This window comes from Stigmatopora nigra, chromosome 1 (assembly GCF_051989575.1).
Source record: "Stigmatopora nigra isolate UIUO_SnigA chromosome 1, RoL_Snig_1.1, whole genome shotgun sequence".
Taxonomy (NCBI): Eukaryota; Metazoa; Chordata; class Actinopteri; order Syngnathiformes; family Syngnathidae; genus Stigmatopora; species Stigmatopora nigra.
In genome coordinates, this window is record NC_135508.1 from 15087559 (window position 1) to 15115550 (window position 27992).

The 27992-nt window shown below is 41.7% G+C and overlaps 3 protein-coding genes and 1 non-coding gene across 5 annotated transcripts; 2 read left to right on the plus strand and 2 right to left on the minus strand.

The window, feature by feature from the left end:
- Window positions 1-3103: 3103 nt before the first annotated feature.
- On the minus strand, window positions 3104-3176 carry trnar-ucg (transfer RNA arginine (anticodon UCG)). Its single transcript has one exon. It is a non-coding gene; the product is annotated as a tRNA-Arg (tRNA).
- Window positions 3177-3551: 375 nt separating this feature from the next.
- klhl21 (kelch-like family member 21) lies at window positions 3552-12466 on the plus strand. Its single transcript, XM_077713879.1, has 5 exons — window positions 3552-3703; window positions 8055-9120; window positions 10046-10448; window positions 10565-10637; window positions 10769-12466. The coding sequence occupies exons 2-5, from the start codon at window positions 8094-8096 to the stop codon at window positions 11090-11092; spliced, it is 1827 nt and encodes a 608-aa protein (XP_077570005.1). The 5' UTR covers window positions 3552-3703; window positions 8055-8093; the 3' UTR covers window positions 11093-12466.
- Window positions 12467-12840: 374 nt separating this feature from the next.
- zbtb48 (zinc finger and BTB domain containing 48) lies at window positions 12841-20859 on the minus strand. The gene is made up of 11 exons (XM_077713866.1): window positions 20685-20859; window positions 18870-19521; window positions 18260-18510; window positions 18080-18185; window positions 17127-17222; window positions 16966-17052; window positions 16365-16519; window positions 14678-14814; window positions 14439-14603; window positions 14277-14365; window positions 12841-13108 (listed from the first exon to the last, which is right to left on the minus strand). Exons 2-11 carry the CDS (start codon window positions 19515-19517, stop codon window positions 12890-12892), a joined length of 1953 nt encoding a protein of 650 aa, XP_077569992.1. The 5' UTR covers window positions 19518-19521; window positions 20685-20859; the 3' UTR covers window positions 12841-12889.
- On the plus strand, window positions 20583-27922 carry nol9 (nucleolar protein 9). Of its 2 annotated transcripts, none has more exons than XM_077713856.1 (13): window positions 20583-20658; window positions 21465-21922; window positions 21988-22198; window positions 23151-23281; window positions 23639-23774; window positions 24547-24643; window positions 24720-24817; window positions 25578-25745; window positions 25813-26071; window positions 26147-26261; window positions 26370-26544; window positions 26679-26812; window positions 27649-27922. In XM_077713856.1, exons 2-13 carry the CDS (start codon window positions 21491-21493, stop codon window positions 27766-27768), a joined length of 2076 nt encoding a protein of 691 aa, XP_077569982.1. In that variant the 5' UTR covers window positions 20583-20658; window positions 21465-21490; the 3' UTR covers window positions 27769-27922. The 2 variants fall into 2 exon arrangements, with proteins under 2 accessions (XP_077569982.1, XP_077569974.1); XM_077713848.1 differs by lacking the exon at window positions 20583-20658 and adding an exon at window positions 20844-21331.
- Window positions 27923-27992: the final 70 nt, after the last annotated feature.

Genomic DNA, 27992 nt, shown 5'->3' on the forward strand with positions numbered 1-27992 from the left:
CAAAAGATTTTATATTTGGAGAGCGTTCACAATAGCCAAGGCATTCTCACAAAGACAATTACTACTCTTAACACCAAGCAGTCTCAGATTGTCAATCATTTTCTGAACCACTTTATCCTCACTAGAGTCGCGAGGGGTGCAGGAGCCTATCCCAGCTGACTTTGGGCCAGAGGTGAGGGACACCCTAAATCGGTGGTCAGCCGATCATTAGAAATGGTTTCAGATTGTAGAAATCTCAATACATTGTCGTGATATGAAAAAAATGAAAAATGAAAATCAGACATAGGCATTGTCGTCATCATTGACTTGACAAAAAGCCTAGTAGTCATCATACCCTCAGCAGCGTATGACGAAATTGTATAGTGCTTCTCCACAAGTTCGTCTTCCCAGGCCAGACACATTTATGACATTTATTTATGACATATTCATACTTGTTAGCTCTCCGCCTTGAGCGCCATTTTCCGGCGACTACAAGTTGCCTCACCGATGCCAACAAGAATAAGATGGATCACTTACCTCTCAGTCTTTATACTTACCCTCCCTCAGTCATCCTGTGGAAGGTAGATCTGCACCAAACAACCTTCCTGTTTCTTCAATTCGACTTGACTTAATTTCATAGTAGGGATATGTGTAGTCGTCACGTCACGTGTTGCTGCAGGTTCAGAGACCTGATGGCAGTTGGGAAGAAGCTGTCCTTGAGCCTGTTTGTCCGTGCTTTGTAGGACCTGTAGCGTCTGCCAGATGGAAGCAACTGGAACAGGCCGTGTCCAGGGTGGTATGGGTCTCCAACAATGGATCCGGCTCTTCTGAGGTATCGGGGGTTGGCAATGTCTTCTAGCGATGGCAGAGAGCAGCCGACGATCTTCTGGGCAGTGTTTATCACTCTCTGTATGGCTTTTTTGTCTGCTGTCGTGCTTCCGGTATACCACACTGTGATGCCGTAAGTCAGGATGCTCTCCACAGTGGCTCTGTAGAAGGTTGCCAGAAGCTTGGTGTCCAACTTGTCCCTTCTCAGTACCCTGAGGAAGTGGAGTCGTTTCTGGGCCTTCTTCACTAACACTGTGGTGTTTGTGGACCAGGAGAGCCTATCCGTGACGTGGACTCCCAGGAATTTGAACGATTGGACCCTGTCTACACATACTCCGTTAATGAGGAGTGGGGCCAGGTCTGTGCTGCGCTTGCGAAAGTCCAAGATTATTTCTTTAGTCTTTGCGGTATTCAGTGTAAGATTGTTCGCCGAGCACCAAGAAGACAGTTTGTCGACCTCGTCTCTGTAAGCTGACTCATCCCCGCCAGAGATGAGTCCGATCACAGTGGTGTCATCGGCGAATTTGATGATAGAGTTTGACTGGTGGGCTGGTGTGCAGTCGTATGTGTACAGGGAGTACAGGAGAGGACTCAGTACACAGCCTTGTGGTGAGCCTGTGTTTAGTGTGATGGAGGAAGAGAGGTGTGGACCCATTCTGACCGTTTGTGGTCGACCAGTCAAGAAGTTCTTTATCCAGCAGCAGATTGAAGAGGATAGTCCAAGGTGGTAGAGTTTGTCCTTCAGGATGTCCGGCTTGATGGTGTTGAAGGCTGAGCTGTAGTCTATGAAAAGCATCCTCACATAGTTCCCCTGGTGCTCCAGGTGGCTCAGTGCTGTGTGAAGAGCCACGGCGATAGCATCCTCAGTGGACCTGTTTTCCCTATAAGCAAACTGGTGCGGGTCAACTGAGGGGGGAATTGTCTTTCTGATGTGTCGGGCCACCAACTTTTCAAAGCACTTCATGATCACAGGCGTGAGAGCAACAGGCCTGTAATCGTTCAAGCTGCCGATGGTTGGCTTTTTGGGGACAGGAATGATGGTGGCAGATTTTAGGCAGGCAGGAACGATGGATTGTTGCAAGGACCGATTGAAAATGTCCGTGAAGACTCCTGCCAGCTGATCAGCACAGGCTTTGAGCACTTTGCCAGGTATTCCGTCTGGACCAGCAGCCTTCCTGGTGTTCACAGCCTGCATTTCCAGTCTCACTTCCTGTTCCTGAAACTCCAGTGTATTGTCGCAGGGTGGTGGTGGGAGTGTTGACACTTGGTTTGATTTGTCAGATTCAAAGCGGGCAAAGAAATGGTTCAGTTCCTCCGCTAGTGAGACATTCGCGTTTACAGACATGGAATTGTTCTTGTAGTTAGTGATATGTCGTATTCCCTGCCACATCTTCTTTGGGTTGTTTTCTTTGAAGTGCTCTTCGATTTTCTTAGTATATGCTGCCTTGGCCTTCTTTATGCCCCTTTTCAGCTCAGCTCTGGCAGCTCTATACTTTCTTTTGTCCCCCGATCTGTAGGCGGTGTTACGGCATTTGATAAGTGCTTGTGTCTCTTTGGTCATCCAGGGTTTTTGATTTGGAAAAACTCGTATCCGTTTGTTTGTAATGGCATGTATGACAATATGACAGCAAGTTGGAAAGATGCCATGGTTTTGATTGCATTTCTCTTTTTAGTTTTCCTCCAAATGCCAACTTTTTCATTGTTCTGTAGGAAATTTTACAACTTTTTCCAGCTTCATCAGCAAAACTGTCATCAAAACGTTCTCACATTTTCGACACTGCATCTTTCTCTCCATCGATTGATCTTGGTCAGAGTTTTGTTCTATCTCAGTATCTGGGGAGATATATTGACATTCACAGCTGTGGTCTGTCATATAAATAATTCACATGGTGACTGTGTAAACACAGCATCATAACAACACATCTGCACTCGTTTTCAGTGTAACTACCGTGCCAAATTGAGGAACTTTAAGATAATAAACCCTACTCTACATTTGCTGTTGTCAGCAGACCCATGGATTAGATCACTGGTGTCACATCATTTTGTGTGGCCAGAGAAACTAAACCATCGCAAAAAACTGAATATTCAGGGATTTTAATCCAGTTCTTTTAATCCATTTATTTAAAAAATAAAATAAAATTACTATATCTAAAATTTTCCGCCCCACCTAAAATCAAGATGACGTTAATACGGCCAACCAACCCGATTCTGACACCCTTGCCGTAGTGTCAGGCGAGTAACAAAATAGGAGAACCAAACTCATTCAACGTGTAATTTCCTCATTTGCCTCAAAAAATGACCACGAAGGGACTCGAACCCTCAATCTTCTGATCCGAAGTCAGACGCCTTATCCATTAGGCCACGCGGCCATGTGAGTACTGGCAAACATTGTTCTATTTAAAGCAAACCTACCCACGGGAACCTCCCCTCTCATTATCATTAGGCCCTGCAAACGCCTGAAACAATCCCTATTATGTGATTCAGGTTAAGAAACGGAATCAAGGAGGAATAGAGAGACAGGTACCAAAATGTGTGACCCCCAACTCTAAATTAACATATAAGTAAAAAATATATATATACTAATGACAGTAACTCTCTGGGGTAGTGGTATGTCTATGACTTTTAAAGTTAAATAGCATTTTTTCTATTTATTCAGCTGCCATCATTGGAAAGAGTAGAAAAGGAACACGGTAAAATATAAAAATACTACTGCCTCAGCGTAGTAAATGTATTTTTTCCCGCAGTACCTGAATGCATCGTGTGGCACTTCACACTATCATGGCGCCGAAAGAGGCCGAACGCATCTGCGACATCAAAGTTTTATCGTCATTTGATTTCTAAAGGCTTTTATCCGCAAGTCATTCAATATATCAGGCCAGGGCAAGCACAAACACGGGTAAGTTGGTCCTTCAATTCGCTGTTTATCCTAATTGACATACGGTAAACAGTAAGCATGACCGCAACCTTTTTTGTAGAACAGACTCGTGACGGCTTTAATATATAGGCAGCTAACAATACTAATTCAGTTCAACTGCGTTAAACTTTTAACAACAACCTGAAATATGTATACAGTTTTTCTCATTAGCATCACAGACGTGTTAGCGTCATAGACCGCCTGTCATCAAATGACATGCAATGAGTTGTATAGCTTTTGGCTAACCAGCAAAACTGCGATTAATCATGATCGCTGTTCCCCAAATGATCAAACATGACGATCATTTACATTTCTAAGCCTGTCTTTTGAATGTCATCAATCTACAAGTCAAGTTTTAGTACAGTAATTCTGGTTCTACTTATGTGCATAATGGGGCAAAGTTTTGGTCTAAGTAGGTATATCATCAGCAATTTGAGCTTCAAACCCACGACGTGCTCCTCACTGGAATGGACATGTATGGTTGCACGATTACAAGGGAGGATGTACGCGGATTTGACTAACTGCAAGTCTTTTCTGCACAAGGAGGAATGACAAGAATGTAAGAGGCGTAGTAGATACTTGGTGTTTAGAACTATGCTTAAAATAAGAAGCACAGACTGAAACAGATCCAAATGTTTTATACTTTTCTTGATCAAATTAAGAAATGTTGTAAATATCTAATAATCTGAATATGTACTTATATTAATTAAAAAGAATGGGAAATTGGGCTGTAAAAATGTATTAATTAATCTTTAAGAGTAGAGGAAATGTTTGACTTAAACTTCCACACACCTATTTTTAGCCTTTCAACATTAAAGATTTATGGTTTTGTGCATTCCTCCATTTTTTAAAATCTAATAATATATAAAAAAGCTGAAATAGGCATAGTTTTAGATAGAAAGTTGCCTAATAGTTCCCGTACACCAGTTCTGCTAAGTATCTCCCTTATTTTCTGACATGCTAAGGGCCAAGCGGCCAGGTGGATGAGTGGTTATGTTGGTCTCACGATGGGGATTCAAATCCAAGTCGGTCCACCTGTGGAGTTTGCAGGTTCTACCTGGGCCTGTGTGGGTTTTGTCTGGGTACTCTGGGTTCCTCCCACATTCCAAAGACATGCACGGTAGGGTGATTGGACACCCTTAATTGCCACTGGGTGTGAGTCTGAGCGTGAATATTTGTCTCCCTGTGCCCTGTGTTTAGCTGGCCACCAATTAAGGGTGGATGCTATCCTACAATTCAACAAGTCAACTTACTTTACCACTAACAACACAAGACAAAGGAATGTTACAGACCGCAGAGAAATGCATAATAACCGCACTAACTATGGGGGTAGGCCCATGCAGATTCAGCAGAGTAAAACCCAAAGAAATATCACAAACAGATTTTAGCTTCTGGGCTAACACAGCCTGTTAGTATGTCCCAAAATATGTAGGGCAGACCAGATAATTACAGGCAAGGTCTGGACTCACTTATTTGCATATTCAGATTAAAACGTTTTTACATGACCTCATACATTGGAAGGATGAGGAATAGAAACCGTCCTACAAAATTATTCATACTGACATGTGAGTCATGTAACCTGGTGCATGTGTTTCTCAAAATAAATAGTACAACTTCCGAGAGGTTCAACTCACTATGTGAACCTTCCAAAAGGTAAATAATATCCTGGATTTGTGACAACCATCAAACTAGATGTCAGGATTTCTATTTACAGCTCTCTGAGTTTTCTAACTACTGCTGTTATACTGATGTCACTGACTGAAAATGCGGTATAATTTTTGTAACAAGCTATTTTTAGAAAATTATAGAAACGAAAAGTGTCTACAGTATTCCCAAGTAGTGTAGTATAGAAATGAACTAAAATTCCCTCAAACATTCAAAAATCTTGAAGAAGGTATCCTTGAATGGTGCAAAGAGGAAACACTTTTTCTAGCAACAGTACTGGCCATGTCTCTCAATACTTTTGCCCTAATGTCTTTCTGATGGACAAAATAGAAGGTCGTATGAAGAAGCTTCACCAAGAAAACATGTCTCAGATACAGAACAGTTTTGACATGTTCTGAGATTTGTTTTTACAATGTAGATTGGATTGAACTTGAATACGTGTCTGGATTGCCCTTTCGAGTGTCCTTTTTAATCTTTGGCAGAGTGTATTGTGCTGGCTCTATTGTCAAAGTCCTGGTTGGAACGTGTTAGGTATTGGCTCGAGATAAGCAGCATCTAAATGACCTCAAAGCAAATATTTGCAATCAGATCCTTTCTTATTTTAGAAGAAATGATCCCTAAATGTTAACAAGGATTTTTTTGCTTGTGTGATTCATGATGCTTCACGTGTGTTTAAAAAAAGATGTATGATCCTTGTAGAGAATATCAGAAGTGTGACCCTACTGTCTCAAAGTCAAGTACTGGTTCATTTTCTAGCTGCATGCCTGGACTACTCAGTGGTTCAAATCTGATGAACATTTGTTCCCCAGAAGAACAATATGGAATCTCTGTGCATATCAATTTGTTGAGCTTTAGAATTCTAATCTCCTCATCAGAAATAATGAAAATGGAATCTTCCTAATGTTGAAGTTGTGAATAGAATACAGATACTCATTTATGGAACATTTTTTTGTATTTTTCATTATCTGGTGTAGAATACTTTTCATAAATTTGCAATTTTAGGTCACAGGTCAAATACTATAGATATTAACCTGGGCTGATCGAGGTTCCAAATTCATGTCAAGTCACCATAGGAGTGTTCTGTGTCCAAGAGATGAATATTATTTGATCTGAAACGGGCATAGCAACCAGGGAAACAAAAGCAAAGAGACCTTGTGAAGGTGCTTGCTGAAGCTAGTAGGCATGTGCCATTATCCATAGTAAATCAAGTGCTGTAGCCATGTGGGCGGGCATTGTTCCAAAAGAAACAAAGACCATTTATTGTTTTCAAAGGGCTCACAAGAACCAAGACCTTAGTTTTTTGGAGACATGTCTGTCATCTGACAAAACGAAACGGAACTTCCGGAATATCACAACAATAGGGCGCCTTTAAAAGTCTAAAATTTTCTCCAAAATGAACGGGACGCCCAATCAGTCAGTGTGCATTGTTTATGGGCTGAATTCAAAATTTTGTACGAACCTGACCACTTGACTGGTTTCATTTCTTGCTGACACGCTATTTATTGCGATCAACCCAGCGGATGCTGTGAAGTTTATCACTCTAATAGTGTTTCCCAACCTTTTTGAGCTGCAGCACACTTTGCAGACCCACCAATATTTGAAAATCTTCTTTATATTTATATTTGTTTCTTTCTTTTTTATGTATTTATATTTTATGATTTTACATTATTCTTTTAATGTTTTATTTATATTAATTTAAAGTATGTCACATATTAACATTATAAAGTTATTTTCATTAAAAGTTTTATCATCAGGAATTAAATAATTCCACTCAAATTATTCCTAAATAAAAACAATTGATGACCTAACGTCATCAAAGTTGTTGTCTAAAAAAAAAAGCATCCGATTTGACAGAGTTTGAAACAAGTCTGCAAAAAAAAGGATGGGCTAAAATTCTATGTGAAAGACTTGCCTTTGTGCATGATTAAAATGCAGAGTATAAATCAAAAGATGGACAAATAATTTGCTGTTCTGTACTTGGTGCCCACTTGATGTTTGTTGTTTTGTCTTAGTGCCAAACCATAAGTTAAGTAAGTTCAACATTTTAAACCAAAGTCCAAATTAACTAAACCCTATTCGCTCATATACATTTGGTTGAAACTGAGACGACCACGTGAATTATTTGAGCAGCAAAGCAACAAACATTAAAACGCAAGCCAAGATGAAAATATTAAAGCTCTAAAGTAGAGAGCCGAATGCATGGTTATCATCCTTGTATATTAAATGTCATTGCAGCTGTCTGAATGACTTCATAAATGATATTACTCCTAGCTACGACAACAATATTATATAACTGGACGTTGTCGTGTTAAAAATCAGTCTTGCGCAAACTGATGCTCCAAAACCACATGCGATGAGGGGGGTGTCATTTTCAGTCCCAAGGGGCTACGTCAACACAAGCTAGCTGTTTTCCTCAAAGCCCCAAGTGGACAACCCCCCTTAACATTGGTAATGGGCACTCCTAGTGTATTTATAGCCTCTGCACGCAAATGAGACGCCTGTGTTTTGGAAGCAAGTATTCATATCAATCTAGGCTGTCGAATGTCCTAGGTTTTTCTACTCTGTAGTGAACGACTCGTGGGATTCATTCATATGAACAAATGTGAGCTTTACGACAACTTGTAATCTATCCAGTCTAATTACAGCGCTACTGTGCCTTTCTTTTCAGATGTAAAAAGGCTTCCTGAGCACATTCATTGGAGAGGATATGGAGAATCCCGTTTTACAGACGCAAACGTCCACCTTGCCGTTTTTTGACACAGCCCATGCCATCAACCTGCTACGAGGAATCCATGAACTCCGTGCAGAGCGGAAATTCTTTGATGTGACTTTATGCGCAGAAGGCCGCGAGTTCCACTGCCACCGCACCGTGTTGGCCGCCGCGAGCACTTACTTCCGGGCTATGTTCGCCGGCAAACTCCGGGAGAGTATCATGGACCGTGTGGTTTTGCACGAGGTTTCGGGTGAGCTTTTGGGACTACTCGTAGACTTCTGCTACACAGGACGTGTGACGGTCACGCAAGACAACGTGGATCTTCTTCTGAAAACAGCAGACTTGTTTCAGTTCCCGTCCGTCAAAGAGGCTTGCTGTGCTTTTCTAGAACAGCGTCTGGATGTTTCTAACTGCTTGGAAATCCAAGACTTTGCTGAGGCTTACGCTTGTCGAGACCTGGCAGCTAGTGCTCGCCGCTTTATCTTGAAAAACTTGATGGATCTTGCTAAAGGGACCGACTTTGAACGGTTGCCTTGGAAGCGGCTTCTTGAGTTTGTGTCTGATGACGAGCTGTGCGTGGACAAAGAGGAGACAGTTTATCAGATTGCTGTGCGTTGGGTGAAGGCTGACCTCCAGTGTAGACTGCACTACTGGCCCGAGCTACTACAGCAGGTCCGACTCCCATTCGTCAGGAGGTTCTTCCTCTTGGCTCACGTTGAGAGTGACCCCCTGGTATACCTTTCGCCCACCTGCCTCCGCATGGTGAACGAGGCCCGTAGCTTCCAGTCCTGCGAGTACGACCGCCACGACAGACCCTGCAGTCGCATGCGCCCACGACCCTCCACCGGCCTGGCCGAGATTCTAGTAGTTGTTGGAGGTTGCGACCAGGACTGTGATGAGCTGGTCACTGTGGACTGTTTCAACCCGCAGACGGGCCAGTGGCGCTACCTGGCCGAGTTTCCGGACCACCTCGGAGGGGGCTACAGCATTGCTGCTCTCGGAAATGATATGTATGTCACTGGTAAGTGATTTTTAATTTACATTTTTTGTTCATTTAATTTTTTTTTCAACTATTCCACCCTTTTAGTTTTTAATTAAAAATGCTATTTAAAAAAAAAAAAACTGAAAATTAATGCAAATACAAGAAAATAAAATGACTTGTTTTTTAGTTTTAAATTAAACAATAAATAAAAAAGTATTATGTTTTTGTTTTAATTTGTTTTCCATAATATCAGAAAAAATGTTTCACATAAGACACAGTAGTAGTAATGGGAGATTGGGTTGTTGATCATTTTGGTCAGTTGGTCAATTATTAATGGCAGCCTCAGTTCGGAGATGAGTTTGACACACCTCAATCAAAACTTTGGTAAACTTGATGAATAAATATTATTGACTGCTGCTTAAGTGTAAGAACTGCAATAGTTAATCCTTTTGTAACACATCTATTTAAAATGCCCAAAACTCTTTTGTACTTGGCAACACAATATTAACTAAAATGCTAAAAACAAAATTACCGGCACTAACCTAGCTGATTTCATTGTTGTATTTTATCTTTTAATTTGTTGTGGCTTCCAAATTAATGTGAAAATGTAAAACCATAAATGAGAGTGAGGTCTTTTGATAAGCACTCATTTGTCATTGGTGTGGAAAATTAGTCAACTGAGTGGGGTGCATTAGCCATTTAGAAGAGAAAAATAGCCAGGTGTAAATTTCCATTTGCTTTAAATAAACTGCCAAACACGTTGTGCTGCCAAGACTTCATCATTACCAGCCATAGCATTTCACTAACAAGAAAAGCTCTAGTTCTAGCAGTTCGTAGAATTTCCATTGTGGTGTTTTGATGGCACATTTATGGCCAAGATCGGGGAAATTTTGACAGAAAGCCAAATGCATAGGTGAAACTCTTCAGAATAACCTTTTGCATTGGTTCATATGTCCTCCTGTAGGTGGCTCTGATGGATCTCGCCTCTACGATAGCGTTTGGCGCTACAAATCTAGTGTCAACGAATGGACGGAGGTGTCACCCATGTTGAATGCGCGCGAGTACCACAGCTCATGCGTGTTGAAGGGTCAGTTATACGTGGTGGCGCCTGACAGCACTGAGCGCTACGACCACACGCTGGACTGCTGGGAGTCCTTACCATCTATGCTGCATGCCATGGATAACTGCTCCACCACTACATGCAACAACCTCCTCTACGCCATCGGCTGTCTAGCTGAGGAGGACACAATGGCCATTCAGAGTTACGACCCAGACATCGAACGTTGGTCCATGGTTAACTGTGGGCAGTTGACATGGTCTTATACCCCGAAAATGGTGACACTCAATGGGCTCATCTTCTTAGTTAGGTAAGGGATGAACACTCATCAAATGAGAACATAATGTTTCTTCTGCCTTTTTTTGTGGCTATGGCACATTGTTACATGTTTCTGTGGACCGTATTTAACCTATGTGGTTCTTGTAGGGATGACTCGGCAGAGGTTGACGTTTACAACCCTCAGAAGAATGAGTGGGATAAGATTAGTCCAATGAATCAGGTAATGGTAGAACAAGGATCTCATATACTCAATGCATTTGAATTGAATCACATTTCCCCAAAAAACTTTTCAATGAAATGACCAAAGTTTTGTGTCCTGATGTGCCTTTTGTTTTGTTTTGTTTCATTTAGGTCCACGTAGGAGGCAGTGTGGCGGTGCTAGGTGGAAAACTCTTTGTATCCGGTGGTTATGATAGTACATTTGAGCTGTCAGACGTTGTGGAAGCGTACGACCCGGCCACTCGCGCTTGGTCTGTCACGGGCCGGCTGCCTCAGCCCACTTTCTGGCATGGCAGTGTCAGCATTTTCCGACAGTTCATGCCACTGGTGTCTAATGTCTTTGAGCCCATTGGTGTCCCGGATGCCAACGCTATCCACCTGCACCGACACCAGCGTCACCAGCCCATACACAACCTGAATGACAACATCAATCAGGAAGTGAATGCGGCCCCCTGAATTAGGATTTACCCAGCTCTGTGCTGTCATTTTAATGTTTTCGCCTCACTACAATGCTGAAACATGAACGCTCCCACTGAGTTGGGTCTGACGGTGTGTAAAGACCTGTCTTCTAGATGCATGAGGAAAACATCACATGCATGCACTTTTTATCAAGATTCTACCTGGAATTAAGGCCAAATGATTCATTGGATTGGTGATTTCATTGGCAAATTATAGGACGAAACAACAAACCATTCCAATGTAGTCAATGTAGTTGTAACTGATTGAGCATCTGGAACAATCAAGTGACTGCTACCCAGACTTAGAACCTGATTTACAAAACCTAATTCCAATAAGGTTGTTAAACATAAAAACTATGTGGATCTTTTTCAACGATGCAATATAATACAAAGGCTGACGATTAATGTTATAATTGATCAACTTTTATTGGAAGTTGGAATTTTTCCACATTCATATAACTCCAAAATACTGATTTGCATAAACTTTAGGGATGTTCCTTTTCCTCTTTGGCTTGGAGAATTACAATCTGATTTTAAGGAAAAAAAAACAGTTAAACCTAACTTGTTCTACATAGCTTGCCATTTGCATTGTCATTTTAAGTTGCATTTGTACATGTAGTGACAAACTGTTACAAATGCCACATGGCCCACATCTTTTACACAATAATGACAGCTTTTAATGTAATGCTGCCCGTTGCAAATGGTTTGAATTGTTGACGATAAAGTATGATCATCTGCCAGCTTTAATATTGAGGCATGCTATCATGTTTATATCCAGACGTGCAATCTGTTGATACTGAGCATAAATGTAAACAGCCTAGTGGTTTAGTGACACACCACTAATGAGAGTTAGTCACCTCTCAATAATATGCATGGCAAATCCCTGCCTTTTTAAAACTGCTTTTAGTGGCAAATTGACTTTTAATATGTTGTATGTATTGGCAATGTGTATAATTACAGTTTTACTGTTGTATTAGTGCATCTTGAACTAAAGGAGGCAACATGTAGTGCTTTTAAATGGTTGCAATAGGCAGAGTCAAGTTTTATAAAGTCTCCACTTGTTAATATGATGTCAGTCATGGCAAATTGTACTTCTATTAACGAATGTGCCTTGTTGGTGGTCCAAACTGGAATTGTCACAGGATCTTGTTTAAATCCTCACCTTGCTGTTGTTACATAGCATTTCAACTCCGTAGACGTGAATTTAAATCTGTCAGCCCATGGTTTGCGTTGATCCAAGGGAATGCAAAATTAAGCTTGTCATGGTGGTTAGCCTCTTGCTAATCATGGTTTGTTATTTTCCAAAGAAAATGCATGAGATTTTATATTTCAATTAATATTTAATAATAAATGAAGCATCAAGTGTTTGAAATCATGGTGTTTTTTTTAACTATTAAATTGCTCCACTGAGACAAATGAATGTTTCGAATAGAATAATCTGTGTGAAGATTCTCAAATAAAACAGGAACATTCATTCATCTTCAGTGCCACGCAGCCTTATAAGAATTGCGGGGTTGCTCGAGCCAGTCCCAGCTGACTTCGGAGGAAGGCAGACCCCACCCTAGACTGGTCGCCAGTCAACTGTAGAGCATGTGGGAATCGAACCCAGACTGCCGGCACCCAAGTCATACGAAATAACCACTGCACCATTGGGTGGCTTAAAACAGGAACACGAAGGCAATAACAGATAAGTGTAATAATCATGTAATGTTTTGCCAAGAAGTTTCAAAAGGAAACCGGCATCCTGATGTCGGAATTCTGAATTATTAGCTAACACCCGAGGTGTGTTTGTGCTCTACTCAATCAGCACTGCAACAATGGAGCCGTCATTAATGCTAAGGGGCTCAGAGCTTATAGCTTGAGTGTCAACTAGTGAGTCCTCTGTCGATTTGGTGGCTTCCAATTCACCTGGACTTCCCTTTTGCTCCTCGACAACCAGGCTTCTCAGTTTCCTCTGTCGTGGGTTATAGTTCTCCATCCTTTTGTGGATCTGAGCATGGCGACGCAGGTGTGCCTGGGATAGGAAACACATCTTAAATGTTAGTGTGAACTTCATTTACACCTAAATTGTATTTGTGAAAGTACATTTTGATTTAGTGTATTGATTGGTTTGCTACTTTTAACTAACGGTGTGACTATATTCATATGGTGATATTTGGCAATACTTGACTCCCACCCAATATGTTATCAATATGCTCCCATCAAAAAACAACCTAACATTTTTTTGGAAAAAAATACTGCATATGCACGAATGTTAACACAACAATTTAACGTTTACAAATAACATTGATGCAATGACAATTGCCTTTCACGACTCTTCATCTCCTAAAATGTGCAAAGCGTTCTTCAAGTTTAGCGATAGCAGGACTCATGAACACTTTGATAATGGCAGCTTGACCCGATTAGCCGTTGTCCAAGAGAAAGATGAAAAAGTGCCCATACAGAGGGCTTTTGATCGGACGGATGAGCTTGCACTCTACTTATGGTGGCTACCCCGCTAGGGCCAGCACTGAGGTTCACCTACAGTGTGATAACTGGAATGATGGAAGTGAAGCTCCCTTCTAGCCAATGGGAAGTTAGTAGAGCAGTGGTCTCAAACCGGTCCTGAAAGGGCCGCAGTGGATGCAGGTTTTCATTCCAACTCAACAAGGATACCCTTTGCAAGTGCAATCAGTTAATTAGAGTCAGGTGCCACTTATTTTAAAGACACCTGATTGGTTAAAATGTCGGGACTGGATCGGTTGGAACAAAAACCAGGACCCACTGCGGCCCTATGTGGAACTGGTTTGAGACCTCTGTAGTAGAGTGTTGGGAGACACCCAATGGGAGAGCAATTCTATCACGATAATTTCAAAATAAAATACAGGACGTTACAAAGCATGTTTTAATTTCTCAGGCTGTATTTTGTAACTTGGAATTACTTTTCTATCTAGAGACACAATTTCACCATTGAAGCCTTTTGTAACCTGAATATTTCGCATCTAGGGACATTCATAAGTAGAGGTACAACTGCATTCTTTAACTTTTGTAGTCCTCAATTGAAGAGAACAGCAATTTTATTTGACCAAGCAACATGAAATTGATCCACACAACCATACCATATATGTTATGGCAGACGGTGCATTTTACACATGACCTAAGAAAACATGGCCTGCTGTTTTGGCAAAATACATATACCATACCTGCCGGGTAAACTTGTAGCCACAGTCAGCACACTCAAACTTCCTCATTCCCTTATGACGACGAAGATGCACTCGGAGTTGTTCTTTTGCTAACAAAGGCCACAGTCAGACCTCAGATTTTCTTGTGCTTCCCGCCCACTGGCGCGTGAGCAGCTTTCTTACCTTTAAATGTCTTGTTGCATACATCGCAACAGTGGGGGTGACCCTCCTCATGCTTACAGGCTTTGTGTCGGAGGAGTGCGCCCTTCTCGGTAAAGCGCTGCTCGCATTGATCGCAGGGGAAGGGGCGCTCACCCGTGTGTGTCCGGTTGTGTTTTTCGAGGCTCCCTAACATTCGGAAAGTAAAACAGGTCTTGTTGTTGCAAAGATTCATATTTTAGACTCAATCAGACATCAGTTACCTTGCGTACGGAAGGTTTTGCCACATAGGTGACATTGGTAGGGTCTTTCGCCGCTATGTACACGCAGATGCATGTTGAGGTTGTTTTTCTGAGAGAATGCGTGGCTGCAGATGCTGCAAATAAAGGGGCGCTCGTTTCTATAAGAAAGACAAATACAACTTCTTGATCAAGGGAAGACAAGCACTTCACTGCTTGAATTCATCAAATGGAATGGAACACTTTTCTTAACATGTAAGAGGGTTTTGCCTGGTTTATAAGTGTGTAACTCACCAGTTTCACTTCATTGGACCATACACAATTTGTCAATATTACAAAGTCTGACATTTTTGGTTCAACTCGAGGCCCTTTGATCGTTTAATACTAAATTATTTACAGGTTTAGATTCATTTCACTGAAAGCAATCAAACATCCAATGGAATTTTGATTTTATTGCTGAAACAATTCAAACATTTGAACACGATTTCAATGTGTCGCTGTCATGCTCCTTTCTCCATCTAAGACTCAGACAAAGTCCACTTCCTTTCCTGGATCCATTGAACCTCATTTCCCTAAAATCCACCTACTACAGCAGGGGTGGCCAACCCGCGGCTCGCGAGCCGCATGCGGCTCTTTGCCCGGTTTCATGCGGCTCTTACGTCCATATCAAAGTTTGTATTTGTGTTTTATTTTTATTTGCGTGTGCGCTTCGCTTGAGTTCAATACGGTATTTTCGTCCAATGCGCATGTGCTTGGGATGAAAATACCTCAAAGTTTCCCAGCAGGAGCAAGGTCATTTGAGTAAACGTTTTTAACAGAGTGGGAGAGCTCCCGTGAACCAGAAGCGACAATGAACGGCGTCGCGCACATAAAAAGTATCCCAAAGATCGAGCGTCGGCTGAAAAAGCCACACCCCCTGCGAGGCAGACCAAGGCGAGAGTGCTCAGCCGGGAGCAGCCAATAGGAGAGCGAGGTGTACACCCACGTGGTAGGCGCGCTAGTTAAAAGCCATTCATAATAAATGACAGCTCACAAGGAGCGAATGTTGCGCAAAAATAGGCTCTGATTTTATGACAGAAGTCCCACTAAGTAACATGCATAGTAAAAGAAAAACGCTATTGTAAATTATTATATTTTTGTTTGTGGACTTGGTTGAACTGAGAGTTTGTCTGTGTGAGACAGTGCACACAATGTTCATTGTTGATAATGACTGGCCTGTGCTGTTAGTACTGTAGGAGTCAATTTATGTCATTACTATGCTGGTGTGTGACATTTACAATAAATCTGGCTGAGCAAAGGTATGTGTGTGATGTGGCTCTTTGCGGTAACACAGTAAAAAATGTGGCTCTTGGTCTCTGACTGGTTGGCCACCCCTGTACTACAGGGACAATCTAAATTCTAAAAGATTTAATATTTTACTGACAATGGCTATTTCGCCATTTTATAAGAAATGTTTGCTTTGATTGATGTTTTCTCCATAATTATGCATCGAAAGTTAAAATTCTGTGTCTCATTACTTAAATAAATAACATTCCCCTGGGATGTACACGATCAAGGTGTTGGCTATTCTTTCAAAAATGGCTGACAATAGGATGCTCTCACATTAAACATAATATTCTTTATTAATCTCAATTAAAACAACTAGTTTTCAAACAAGTCAACTGTAGGATATCGAGTCTTATGTGGGCTAGCAAAATTAGATGTTACCTACCTGTGAATAGCCTTAATGTGCATATGCAAGCCGTTGCGAGTGGACGCTCGGTGGCCGCACTCCTCACACACAAAAGGCTTTTCCCCAAGGTGTTTGGCAGCTTCGTGCACTTGCAGCTCATGCCGAGTCCAGAAGGTTTTGGGACACTGTGTACACTGATAAAGATAGGTCCTATTTTTTTCCCATCATTAACACACTACAGTTACAACTCAAGTGGGGGTTTGTTGTTTCTATTGGTGCATTCATTCATCTTTCGTACAATGTATCCCTCGTGAGGGTTGCAGGGGTTGCCGAAACCTGTCCCAGCTGATTTTGGGTGATAGGCAGACAATATCCTAAACTGGTCAGCAGTCAGTTGTAGGGCACATTGAGAGACAGATGATCATTCGCACTCACAATTATACCGCCACCAGCAGCAATCAAGCCCGCGCTTGCCCGCAGGTGAATCACTACATCACTAGGTGGCCATCCATTGGTGCAAATGGGTTAATGCTAGATTTGCACTAACCATTTAAATCCATAATGTGCATATAAAAGAAATTAAGTGGATTTGATGTTTATAAACCCCGAGTTTAACGCTGAAAACTAACAACCAACTCACAGCATGTGGTTTGGGATGAGCATGGACCTTCATCATGTGACACATGAGGTGTTTTTTGTACATGAATTGTTCAGCACATTCTTTACACTGTAGGGGGGAAAAACGAAAACAAAGGTCAGCTATCTTATCACGATTGTTTTTCACTTTAACATTGGCGCTACCTTGTAGGGCAACTCCTCTGCATGTGACTCGGCGACGTGCGCACGCAACTCCTGTCTCCCTTTAAATGACGCTGAACATGTCTGACACATGAATGTCTGAAATGAAAATCACTGTATGCTCAAACATAGGCATACATTGCTGACTACTACCTAAGATAGCATACACTTTAAAATGAACTCCACCATGTTTGCATACACATCTCATCTCATCTCATTTTTTTAACCACTTTATCCTCATTAGGCTCACAGGGGGTGCTGCATCTTCTCCCAGCTGACTCCAGGCCAGAGGCGGAGGACACTATAATAATGGCCAGCCAATTGGAGGGCACAAGGAGACGGACAACTATGCACCCTCACACCCATACCTGGGAGAAATTTAGAGTGTCCAATCAGCCTACCATGCATGTTTTTGGAATGTGGGAGTACCTGGAAGAAACCCACACAGACCCGGGGAGAACATGCAAACTCCACACAGGTGGACCGACCTGGATTTGAACCCAGGACCCCAGAGCTGTGAGGCCGACTTGCAATAAATAAAAACAGGGCAGCACAGTGGAGTGAGTGGTTAGTGCGTCGGCCTCACAGCTCTGGGGTTCCGGGTTCAAATCCAGGTCATGTCCACCTATGTTGAGTTTGAATGTTCTCCCTGGACCTGCGTGGGTTTTCTTTGGGTACTCCAGTTTCCTCCCACATTCCAAAAACATGCATGGTAGACTGATTGGACATGCTAAAATTGTCCCTAGGTATGAGTGTGGTTGTTTGTCTCCTCTTGCTCTGCTGCGATTGGCTGGCCACTAATTCAGGGTGTCTTCCACATCTGGCCCAGAGTCAGCTGGGATAGGCTCCAGCATCCCCGTGACCCTAATGAGGATGAAGCGGGTTATAAAATGAGATGAGATCAATAAAAGCATTTTTTTTCCAGGAACTCACCAATGTTGAGAAGTTGTCCTTACCTGTGTAGCAGCACAGTGCCTGAGCTCGTGGATTAAAAGATTCTCTTTTCTGAAGTAGTGCTTTCCGCATTTCTGGCAACCAAACGGTTTCTCGCCAGTATGTCGTCTTTGAAGCAAACAAATAAAATTAGACAAGGATTTCTCTCAATAGAGCAAAGAAATTTGAGGAATGGCACTAACCTGTTGTGCACTTTAAGGTAATATTTGCTCTTGAAGACTTTGTGACAGATAGGACAGAGCACAGAATTTTCAGATTCTACCTGCGCCGCTTCGCCATCCCCACTTTCATGTGAGCTACGCTGGTTTCGACGAGCTCTCGGCACAGACGCCCCCTTGGGATCGGATTTGAGTGGCGGGGCGTAATCCTCATCAGGGTTGTGGACGGGCGGATTTGGTCCTTCATTGTCAATGTTGCTTGGCAGTTTATTATTCTGCAAGTGGTCAAAAGAAGTATATTTTCATGTTTTGGATTTTTATTTGGCTTACTCTTTTTATTTATTTACTTTTTTAAATTATATTTTTCTGGATTTAGTTTCTTCAAAAACTGATGTTGAATTGTACATCCATATCCTTGAAATATACATGAATACTTGACCCAGATGGCCATGTAATTGTAAAAACAATATAAAACACAACCTTTCAGAATTTAGTCAAAAAATACGTATTCCTCATGTATACTGATGTTGTTTAACGACCGTTAGTTTACAATGAATTGCAAAGATTAACCCAACTCTGTCATGTTTTAACCCTAAAATCATCACTCTTCCAACATAATTTTCTTGTTAAGTACCTGAACTTGACCAGTTGGCTGTTCATTATCCAGATCCTCACCATTAGCACTGTCTTGGTCTGAAAAAGAAAGCGAGGCTCCCTCACCGAGACGAGCTCCAACGCAGATAATCTGTCTAGGCCCTTTGACCACTCGACCTAATCTAGTTGTAGTGACCTTGATGCTATCAACGACGCCCTCTGCAACTGACGGCTCTTTAGATGGTGTCAGATTTCTTTGTGAGGTGGGGATCTCAGACTTTGTCTTTCTTGGTCTTCCTCTTTTTCGTTTGAGATGAGACACTGTAGCCACGGGCTCAGCTTTGAAGCGCTGACACATTGCGAGTGCTTCCGGGACACACAAACTGGAGGCTGCATTCTGCACTTTGTCCAAAACATCTGGATTAAGCTTCAATTCTCCAGTGTAAACAAAGTCCAGCAGGAGCTTGACACCTTCACTGGAACAATCTTCAAGGCAGACCTCCATGCTAGGTGAAGTGGCTTCTTTACAGCCTCCCTGGAAGATTTGACTGAAGCAGGCCAGGACACCGCGATGGGCTGTGTAGACCATCCCATCGGTAACTTTCAATAGTGTGTCACAGAAGCTCCCTGCTGCTCTCTGTTGGTTTAATGTGGACAGGACACGCTGTGCGTGGTCAGCTGCACACATTTCACTGAAACAGAATAAAAACACCAGTAATTTTTTGTGAAAAACAGTATTCTTCCTCTCAGTTCAAGTGGGTTGGACGTCTCTTGCTGTCAACGGCAGTGAATGAATGTACAGGGGCTAACTTTGTTGCCAGTCAGATAATTACTTAAATAAATTCATAAGGGGCTACCCGATGGCGCAGTGGTTCTTTTGCCTGACTTAGGTGTGGGAAGTCTGAGTTCAATTCACACTTGATGGAATTCTGTGGTTGTCTCCGTACAGTTCGTCGACGGACATTTCAAACGGACGCTTCGTCGAACGGACAGTTCGTCAAACGGACGCTTCGCCGAACGGACACTGCGTCAAACGGACGCTTCGTCGAACGGACGCTTCGTCGCCAGACAGTTTGTCGAACCGACAGACATATCGTCGCCGGACTCGCCAACGATTGTTTTTCAAATAAAAGGCAATAAATAAAATTATTTTATTAAAAAGAAGAAACGGGAAATCAGGGGATATAATATTTGAATTTGATCCTAAAACAGAAAGTCAAATTTTACCATTTTCGTCATATGCAGCTAGGTATGATGACAATTAGGCTTTTGTCAAGTCAATGAGGATGACAATGCCTATATCTGATTTAACTTTTTATTTTTTTTTTTTTCATAAGTTGGCACTCGTGATTTACTTTTTCGGGCCGCACAAATGATGCGGCGGGCCATATTTGGCCCCGGGGCCGCCACTTTGACACCTGTGGCGTAAATGAATTACAACTTTAATAACATAATAATAATCAAAATTTATCAGAATCTGGAGGAGATATTTGGATAGCATACACATAATAATTACAATGTATCCGAATCTAGAAGACCCTTGTATATAGCATAAACATAATACTAATAATTACAATACATCTAAATCTACAGGAAAGATTTGAATATCATAAATATTATCTGATTCTTGTTAAATACTCCGTGGGGGAAAAATAAGTAACAAGCTTCCTATCGTTTTTTACTATCTCTCGTAACTGAATTATATTTAACCTGTCACGGGAAAAACACCCCGCTTTATAAGCAAATTGTTATAGTGCACTGCAAACCCTTAGCACCTCGACGTTTACGTCCTTGCATGTATTTTTCAAGACGCTCCCTTAGCATGACTGGTAAGCGACTGGAGCTTTTAACTTACCACAGGAACGGCGAGCTTTACGGTTGATTGCAAATTTCCTGGAAAAAAAATCACACCTCGGATGTTTTTCGGGTACTGCGTATAGTATGTCTTGCGCAAAGTCATAAAACTAGCTCCGTTTAGATTTATTTTGCGTTTTGTAGGCCCCTAAAAAGGATATGACGTTTTGCACTCCGGAATAGACCTGCCAAGTTTCGTTGCCCATCAGTATAGACAGAATAGTACATATCAATTTGCATTCTGCAGTATATTTTGAATAGTATTTCCAAAATCAACAATGTTACAGTTTGTATCTCAATTGTATTTGTTTATTATGCCGCAATAATGCTAGTATGACTTGGTTTTAGGAAACACGTCCTGTAAATAATTTCACTCCGCGAACGTTTATTGTTGGCCACTGTGATACGGGCGACGCTGTTGTGCCTCCGTGGTGCACATGTTAGCTAACTGCCCAACCGCTACTTTACTCGTAACTAAAAATTTGATTTGGTTTGTTAGTCGCTGATGGTTTTGGCCAACTTCTATGTTTGTACATTTTCATTTTGACTTCGATATAGTTACCTTTGTGTCAGGCGATTAACATTGCCTTGTGATGCAAAATTAGCTCGCCCCGCTAATTTCACCCTGCCTGTGATTCCTCTTCGAAGGTAAATATGTCTTAATCTCATTGGTTGGAAAACGCTGAAACGTGGTGTGCTTTTTGTGATTTATATCAGAGTGCTTGCATTTGCCTAAGAATGTATGAGGGTCTTAATCGTTGCATCTTTACTTATTCACCAGCTATATAGTGGAGTAACATTGGCATAATGAAGGTTAAGAAAAGCAGCCTTTCAAGAGGCAGCGCCTCTTCTCAAAAGTGGAAAGATGTGCGGCGTAAAAGGTGCAGACCTCCTCCTGTCCTCTCCTCGGACCTCAATCCAAGTCCTGTCATGATCAAGGAACACCAGGAGTGCATGAAGAAGAAGCCCACCGTCAAGAGACTGAAGAAGAAGGCAAAACCTGTGTCTGGGAAGACTGTTAGGCAAACTAAGTCCTTCACAAATGGAGACACGGGCCTGGATCCTGACGAGTTTCAGGACTGGAAGGAGTACTCCCAACCAGTCCAAGTGAATGGGCTAAAGATGCAAGTTGCCAGTGAAGATGGACATATACGTCGACTGGATGGACATTCTCTTCATCAGTGCGCCGAAAGAGACGATCAGAAGAAGCATGCGGTGCTCATCATGCAAAAAGGACAGGTAAGCTTCAGGACATTTTGACATCAAGTCCATTTCAATTATCGCCATTTTCTTTTTTTCTCTAGGCCCTTTGTTTCCGTGGCAAGTGTTTTGTCACCTGCTTGTATGGGCGAGTAGAAGTCATGGGCTTCACCATCGAGGAGGGCCAACAGTCTTACCCTCTCTTCTCGCCTGGCTCAATTTGTTCGCTGACCATCACGGCCTCAGAGCGTCCTGATGACAGCCGAGACCACAAGAGAGAGGCTGCAGAGATCCTTTGCAATTACCTTCCACCAAGTAACTCAACAGAGAAATTGCCATTGATGCTTTCTCAAATAGTAATCATTTAAGCGTTAAGCATATACTTGCATTGTGCCATCACAAAGCATTGGTTGGTAGAAGTGACCGCGTATTGACAGCTCTGTTAACCTTACATATTTTTATTCTAATCTTCTTCACCTCACATATGTTGTGATGTTGATACTCTGTATGAAGTCGGATCATATTGCCATATCATACGTAACCACTTATAATTAAGTAGGCACACATTTGAAAGTGGTGCCTCCTTCATCAAATCCATTTAAACTTGTTGGTCATGGTTTCACTACCTTTATCGTCGACAGACATCCCATCCAATTTGTTTGGAGGGCTGGCAGTGATTGCATGATCACTATCCTCCCAGTTCAAATGGTGTGGATGTCTTTTGCCTTAAATGGCAACCAATGATGGAACCAAAGTTATCTGCATGGCTAATGTTATGTGGTCACTGATCCAGTGGTACTTCGAGATACAAGCTTAATGCTTTCCGAGACTGAGCTCGTATGTTGAATTTCTTGTAATTCAAACAAATGTTTCCTATATATATGAACTAAAAACAAATGAATTCGTTCCAACCCTCTGAAAAAACACCAAAAACAGGCAATTTGATTGGAAAAACATTTTTATTTGTTCTATTTCGCCACCTATTAACAAAGTAGCAAATAACTAGTGGTTTAATAGTACTAAAATGTGTTTTATAGTACTAAAATTAGACTTTATTTCGATTTCGCGGAGGGTAGAGAGAGCGTCGGACAGAGAGAAATTTAAATGAACTTGGATTACGATGCAGACAAACTCAAAAATAAATTTAATCGAACCTTGCACTAAACTTAATTCTAATTTTGCCTTTTGAAACCAAAGTTAAGATGTTAGCATTCCGGGCGTCATTGCAACTGTGTATTTTTATTCACGTTCTATCATGTCTTTCCAGCATCGCAAAAGAAGCTATTGAAAAAGGTTGTTTCCAACTCCACCATCATACTTCTGGAGCCCATGGAGACGCCATTGACACGCTTCCTATCAAGCTTCACTGATTTTAACTATCTGTTTGACCCCACTGCGGTAAGATGACTATTACCTCGTTGTGTCAGTGTTTTCTATGAAATTTAAGTTGAACCCTGATTGAAGGTAAAACAACATCCAAACAAAAACATGCGTGTAGTGTAGCATGAACACCTCGCGCCCAGCTTTGTCTTTGACTACAAAATTGGAAGTACACTGTCTGTGCATGTTCATTTCTTTTTTGTAAGTTGTATAAGGTGATATTAATAACATTTTATCTTGAAAACAGAATTTGAACGTGCCCTCTCAAAAAAATCAGCTACAAAATTCTTAAATGCCTAACAGTGACAATACTATTTATATTAACCTGAGAATGGTTCTAACAACTTAAGCTGTCTTTTTGGCTGATGTTAACAGGGAGAACTAATGTCTGCCATCCTGGACACGCCACTTAACGGCCTGGGGATAATTCCTCTTATGAGCAACATCAAGGGCCTGACGGTGTCGGCGAGCTGCCGGGAGTCCCTTAATGCAGTGGTCAGTGCCTGCAGAGGTAAAAACCCTATTTATAGGCTAGATTTAGTCCGGCCTTTTTTTTTGTAGCACTAACTGTATATTGCAAATAACTGTATTGAATATGATCAAAGGTTCCACAATAATATTGTTTTGTTGCTCTAAAACCTTATGAGAAAATATGTAGTCAGAATTAGAGATGTCCCCAATCCAATCATGTGATGGAAAATCCAATCCATTTCGTCACATTGCATTCTTTCTTCAAATAATTCAAATATCCTAGTATACATTCAGAAAATACATTCATTAATTGTTTGGACTGCTTATCACAAGCGTCGTGGGGGGTGCTTGAACTTATCCCAGTTAACTAGCACGGCGGTGGATGCGGTGAATCGGTGGCCAGCCAATAGCAGGACATGAGGAGACCGACAACCATTAGCACTCATCCTCATACCTAGGGACGATGTAGAGTGCTCAACCAGCCTACCACACATATTTTGGGGATGTGGGAGTTAACCAGAGTACTTCGAGAAAATCCACACAAGCCCGGGGAGAACATGCACAATCCATGCAGTCAGGACCGACCTTGGATCGAACCCTCGATTTTCACTCTGGCCTTTCTCTGTGCTCCCTGTTAGCAGTTAGTGCCATAATGTTATGATGAGTAAAAAAGTTCCCCAAAATGACATCTTGGGTGGTGTTGCTGCCATCTATGTCAGTCTAAATCAGCCATGATTTACCCTGAGTAGGCTCAAGGGGCTCTGACATTGGTTCCTCTGTTAAAGCTTGACTAGTTTCCCTGTCTCTCGCAGGAGAAATAGAGGCCTCTGCTGTCGTCTTTGTGTATGGACCAAAAAACATTGGCAAATCCACATTTATCCGCATGGCCATCAATACTCTACTAAATCAGTAAGTGCTATCGTCATTATCCTTGGATGATAGTGAAAACACTCACTTGTATGTTGATGTGTGTATATGTACGTAGCACTACAAGTGTGGACTATTTGGAAGCAGACCTCGGTCAAACTGAGTTCACCCCAGCAGGTTGCTTGTCTTTGGTGAATGTCAAAGAACCTTTGCTTGGTAAGTTTCATTGTCTTTCTCCTCAAAAATTATACCATTAATCTCAATATCATGGGAGTAAAATGTTGCTTTAAAACTATTCCCTGTATCAAGTTGTATCCCGCTTTAACTTTAACTAAATTTAAAACAAGTAAATGGTCTGAGGCTGGTAACAATGAGCTACATTTACTCTGTTACTTGAGTAACCTTTGGGAACAATGTTCTTCTAAGTGTAGTTTTACCACGCTACCACACTAGAGGGCACTCATGCTCCTGGGACGGTACGTATAGTATGTGTATTGTACTGTATATTTTTCCGGTTGGAATTTGATTATTTTGTTGTCTTTGTTAGCCCAGTATGCTAATTTAATAGGTTAGGTTTTACCAATAACGGTTAAGACTAAGTTGTGTTAAGAAAAAAATAATAATCAAGATATTCCGGGCATGTAAAGTCATTTTTTCAACCTAAAATAAAATAAATAAATAAAAAAAACTGTCAAAAAAAGACTTAAGATCTCAAACGGTTATGTTTTTATTAGTTCATTATTTATAAAATTTTCTCATCCTTTGTTTACATTATTTTAAAAATAAATCACATAAGCATTTACTTAGTACTTGACATTTCTTTTCGACATACTTTTCACTTCTACTTGAGTCTTTTTTTAAATTCTTTTACTTGTATTTCATAAATACTATTTCAAAATAACGCCTCTTATATGAGTACAATTTTTGTTCACGAGCCCAGCAGCCACTTAATTGTTGAGGCCTTGTCTATTGTCAGGCCCCCCGTTCACACATCAGCGTGACCCCGACCATATGGTGTACTACGGCAATGCTTCATGCGATTCTGACCTAAGCCGCTACATGGAAAGTCTCAAGTCCTTGTGGGGCAGCCACTCGAAAAGCAGAGAAACGCCAATAATCATCAACACCATGGGCTGGATTAAAGGTCAGAAACCTATTTAATTATAAAAAAAATTAAATGTTAACAAGTGTTTGGTGGGAATGGCGTCTAGGTTTTGGACTGCAGCTGCTAGTGGACATGCTTCGCTTCTTCCCGGTCTCGCATGTCATCCAGTTAACTCACGGTGATGGCACTGCACAATTCCCCGCCCTTACTCCTGAGTTTCTTAGGACCGCCCAGGGCTTCCACACACACCCGCCCGCTCAGACAGCACTGGACGAGTTCACAGATGTAGAACGCAGCTCGGACCGTGGCTACGTTCACATGAGTGTTATCTCCGACTTTGAAGGGGCGGGCTGCCAGGGAGCGTCGTAAGCATCTGTCTTCAAATTGTTGCAGTGCTTTTGACGCTGGCGCCTGACGTGTAGATTTGTTATGTGAGACAGGAAACACCAACGCACCAATGAGCAACGAGACCTGTCACTAATGGCCTACCTTGGTCAGCTGCAGTCGACTGACCCAGGACCTGTTAGACCGCTACACTTTCTCACACCGTACCAGGTACGGAGACTCGTAGTGATTAACTTCTTGTCATTACTCAACTGAAATAATTCCACTCATAGTTTAGTTAAAAAGATTGTAGTACTCACTAAAAGTGTGTCCCTGCAGGTGCCCTACACAGATGTGGCGTTGGGCGCTGCCCATTTCGACATAGCGCCCAGTCACATGTTCTATGCTGCCAACTCCAGCTTGGTGGGACTCTGTGTCTTGGCAGAGAAGGTAACCAGTAAAGGAGGTCCTGTACTGCTGTCCAGGCCCCCAATCTGCCCCTGTGTGGGCTTGGGTACGAGCTAATCCTTGTATTAGTCTAGTCTTCATGTATACATACACCCATATTCATTTTATTTATACTTGTTGTTGATCAGGGTTGTAATGCAATCAATTTCTCAATGTTCTCTGGCGTTCATTCTCTTGCAGGTGTGCTACGAGGGATTGACATGGCACGAGGCCTCTATTTTGTGTTGACGCCATTGGACCCCGGAGTCCTGCGCAAGGTCAACTGTCTTCTTCTTGGAGCTGTGTCGTTGCCCTCCTGCATCTTGACGTCACAGGTCAGATGTTTGCTACTATCACTCACGTACAGTATGGAATATTCGGCTTCCAAGTAAAATGCCTTTCTTTCGGCTAGGGCTGAACTATTTTAGGAAGAAATGTAATTGCAAATGTTTCTGGCAGGTACTGTGATTTTGATCCGATAAAATTGAGTTTTAGACTCCTGTTACGCAGTCGTATTAAATTTTAAAATTAGTACCAGAATTAATTTGTCATACTTGCTGCCATACACCTCTGAATATGTTAATTAATATTCTGTATGGGTGGCCCAATGGGAACGTGTCCGCCACCAAGTTTCCATGTTCTCCCCAGGCTTGCATGGGTTTTCTGCAGGTAATCCACTTTCCTCCCGCATCCCAAAAACATGCAGTGTAGGCTGGTTGGGCACTCTAAATTGCCACAAAGTATGAGTGTGAGCATAAATGGTTGTCCCTCTCCTTGTGACCTGCAATTGATTGGCTGGCCACCAAATCAGTGTGTCCCTCACCTGGTGCCTGTAGTTAGGTGGGATAGGCTTCAGCACCCCCTTGACCTTTGTGAGGATAAGCAGTGCAAATAATGAATGAATAAATTAAATTTCTTTACTTTGTTGTCAGCTTTATTAATTAAGTGCTCTTTTTTTTGAATATCTTATTCAAGCATAAAATGTGAATACTGATTAACAAAAATTTGTGGATTTATTAGCACCCCAGATACTGGACTGGTCAAGCACACATGAAATAATGTAGTTTAGTCATTTTGAACCTGCAATATCTATAATATCACAATTTCTATGTATGAATCTTTCAGCCATTATTGGATCTACATGCCAATAAAACCAGTTTTTATTCAACAGAGCAATTTGCAGGACGAGCTGCCTTATGTCACGCCAGACTACAGCTTCGAGCTGACTGGTGCTGGAAAGCTGCGAATCTTCAAGGGTATGCAGAGACAAGGACAAGCAGGGGCAGATTGATGTGTTTCAGATTTGCACTTTTTTTTAACATCAAGTCTGATGTGGATGGACTCTTTGAGAAATGTATCAGAATGGTTGATTGTTTTGTACTGCTGGCATTCCAATGCTTGCAGCATTGAATTATGTCGTTACATTAAAAAAATATTTTTTTTCACATTTGTTTTTTTCTTTTTCATTTTTCTGGCTTGGACAAACATTGCAAGAGAAATATGACTATTTCTGGA

Coding starts and splice junctions, on each gene's coding strand:
- nol9 (XM_077713856.1), top strand. CDS start 21,491: ATGAAGGTTAAGAAAAGCAGCCTTTCAAGAGGCAGCGCCTCTTCTCAA. Junction 26,545..26,678: donor CTGCCCCTGTGTGGGCTTGG/GTACGAGCTAAT, acceptor ATTCTCTTGCAG/GTGTGCTACGAGGGATTGAC. Junction 26,813..27,648: donor CCTGCATCTTGACGTCACAG/GTCAGATGTTTG, acceptor TTTATTCAACAG/AGCAATTTGCAGGACGAGCT.
- zbtb48 (XM_077713866.1), bottom strand. CDS start 19,517: ATGTGTGCAGCTGACCACGCACAGCGTGTCCTGTCCACATTAAACCAA. Junction 14,815..16,364: donor CACATTAAGGCTATTCACAG/GTAGGTAACATC, acceptor TCTTTCTTATAG/AAACGAGCGCCCCTTTATTT. Junction 13,109..14,276: donor GCTACAAGTTTACCCGGCAG/GTATGGTATATG, acceptor TTCCTATCCCAG/GCACACCTGCGTCGCCATGC.
- klhl21 (XM_077713879.1), top strand. CDS start 8,094: ATGGAGAATCCCGTTTTACAGACGCAAACGTCCACCTTGCCGTTTTTT. Junction 10,449..10,564: donor GGGCTCATCTTCTTAGTTAG/GTAAGGGATGAA, acceptor TGGTTCTTGTAG/GGATGACTCGGCAGAGGTTG. Junction 10,638..10,768: donor AGATTAGTCCAATGAATCAG/GTAATGGTAGAA, acceptor TGTTTCATTTAG/GTCCACGTAGGAGGCAGTGT.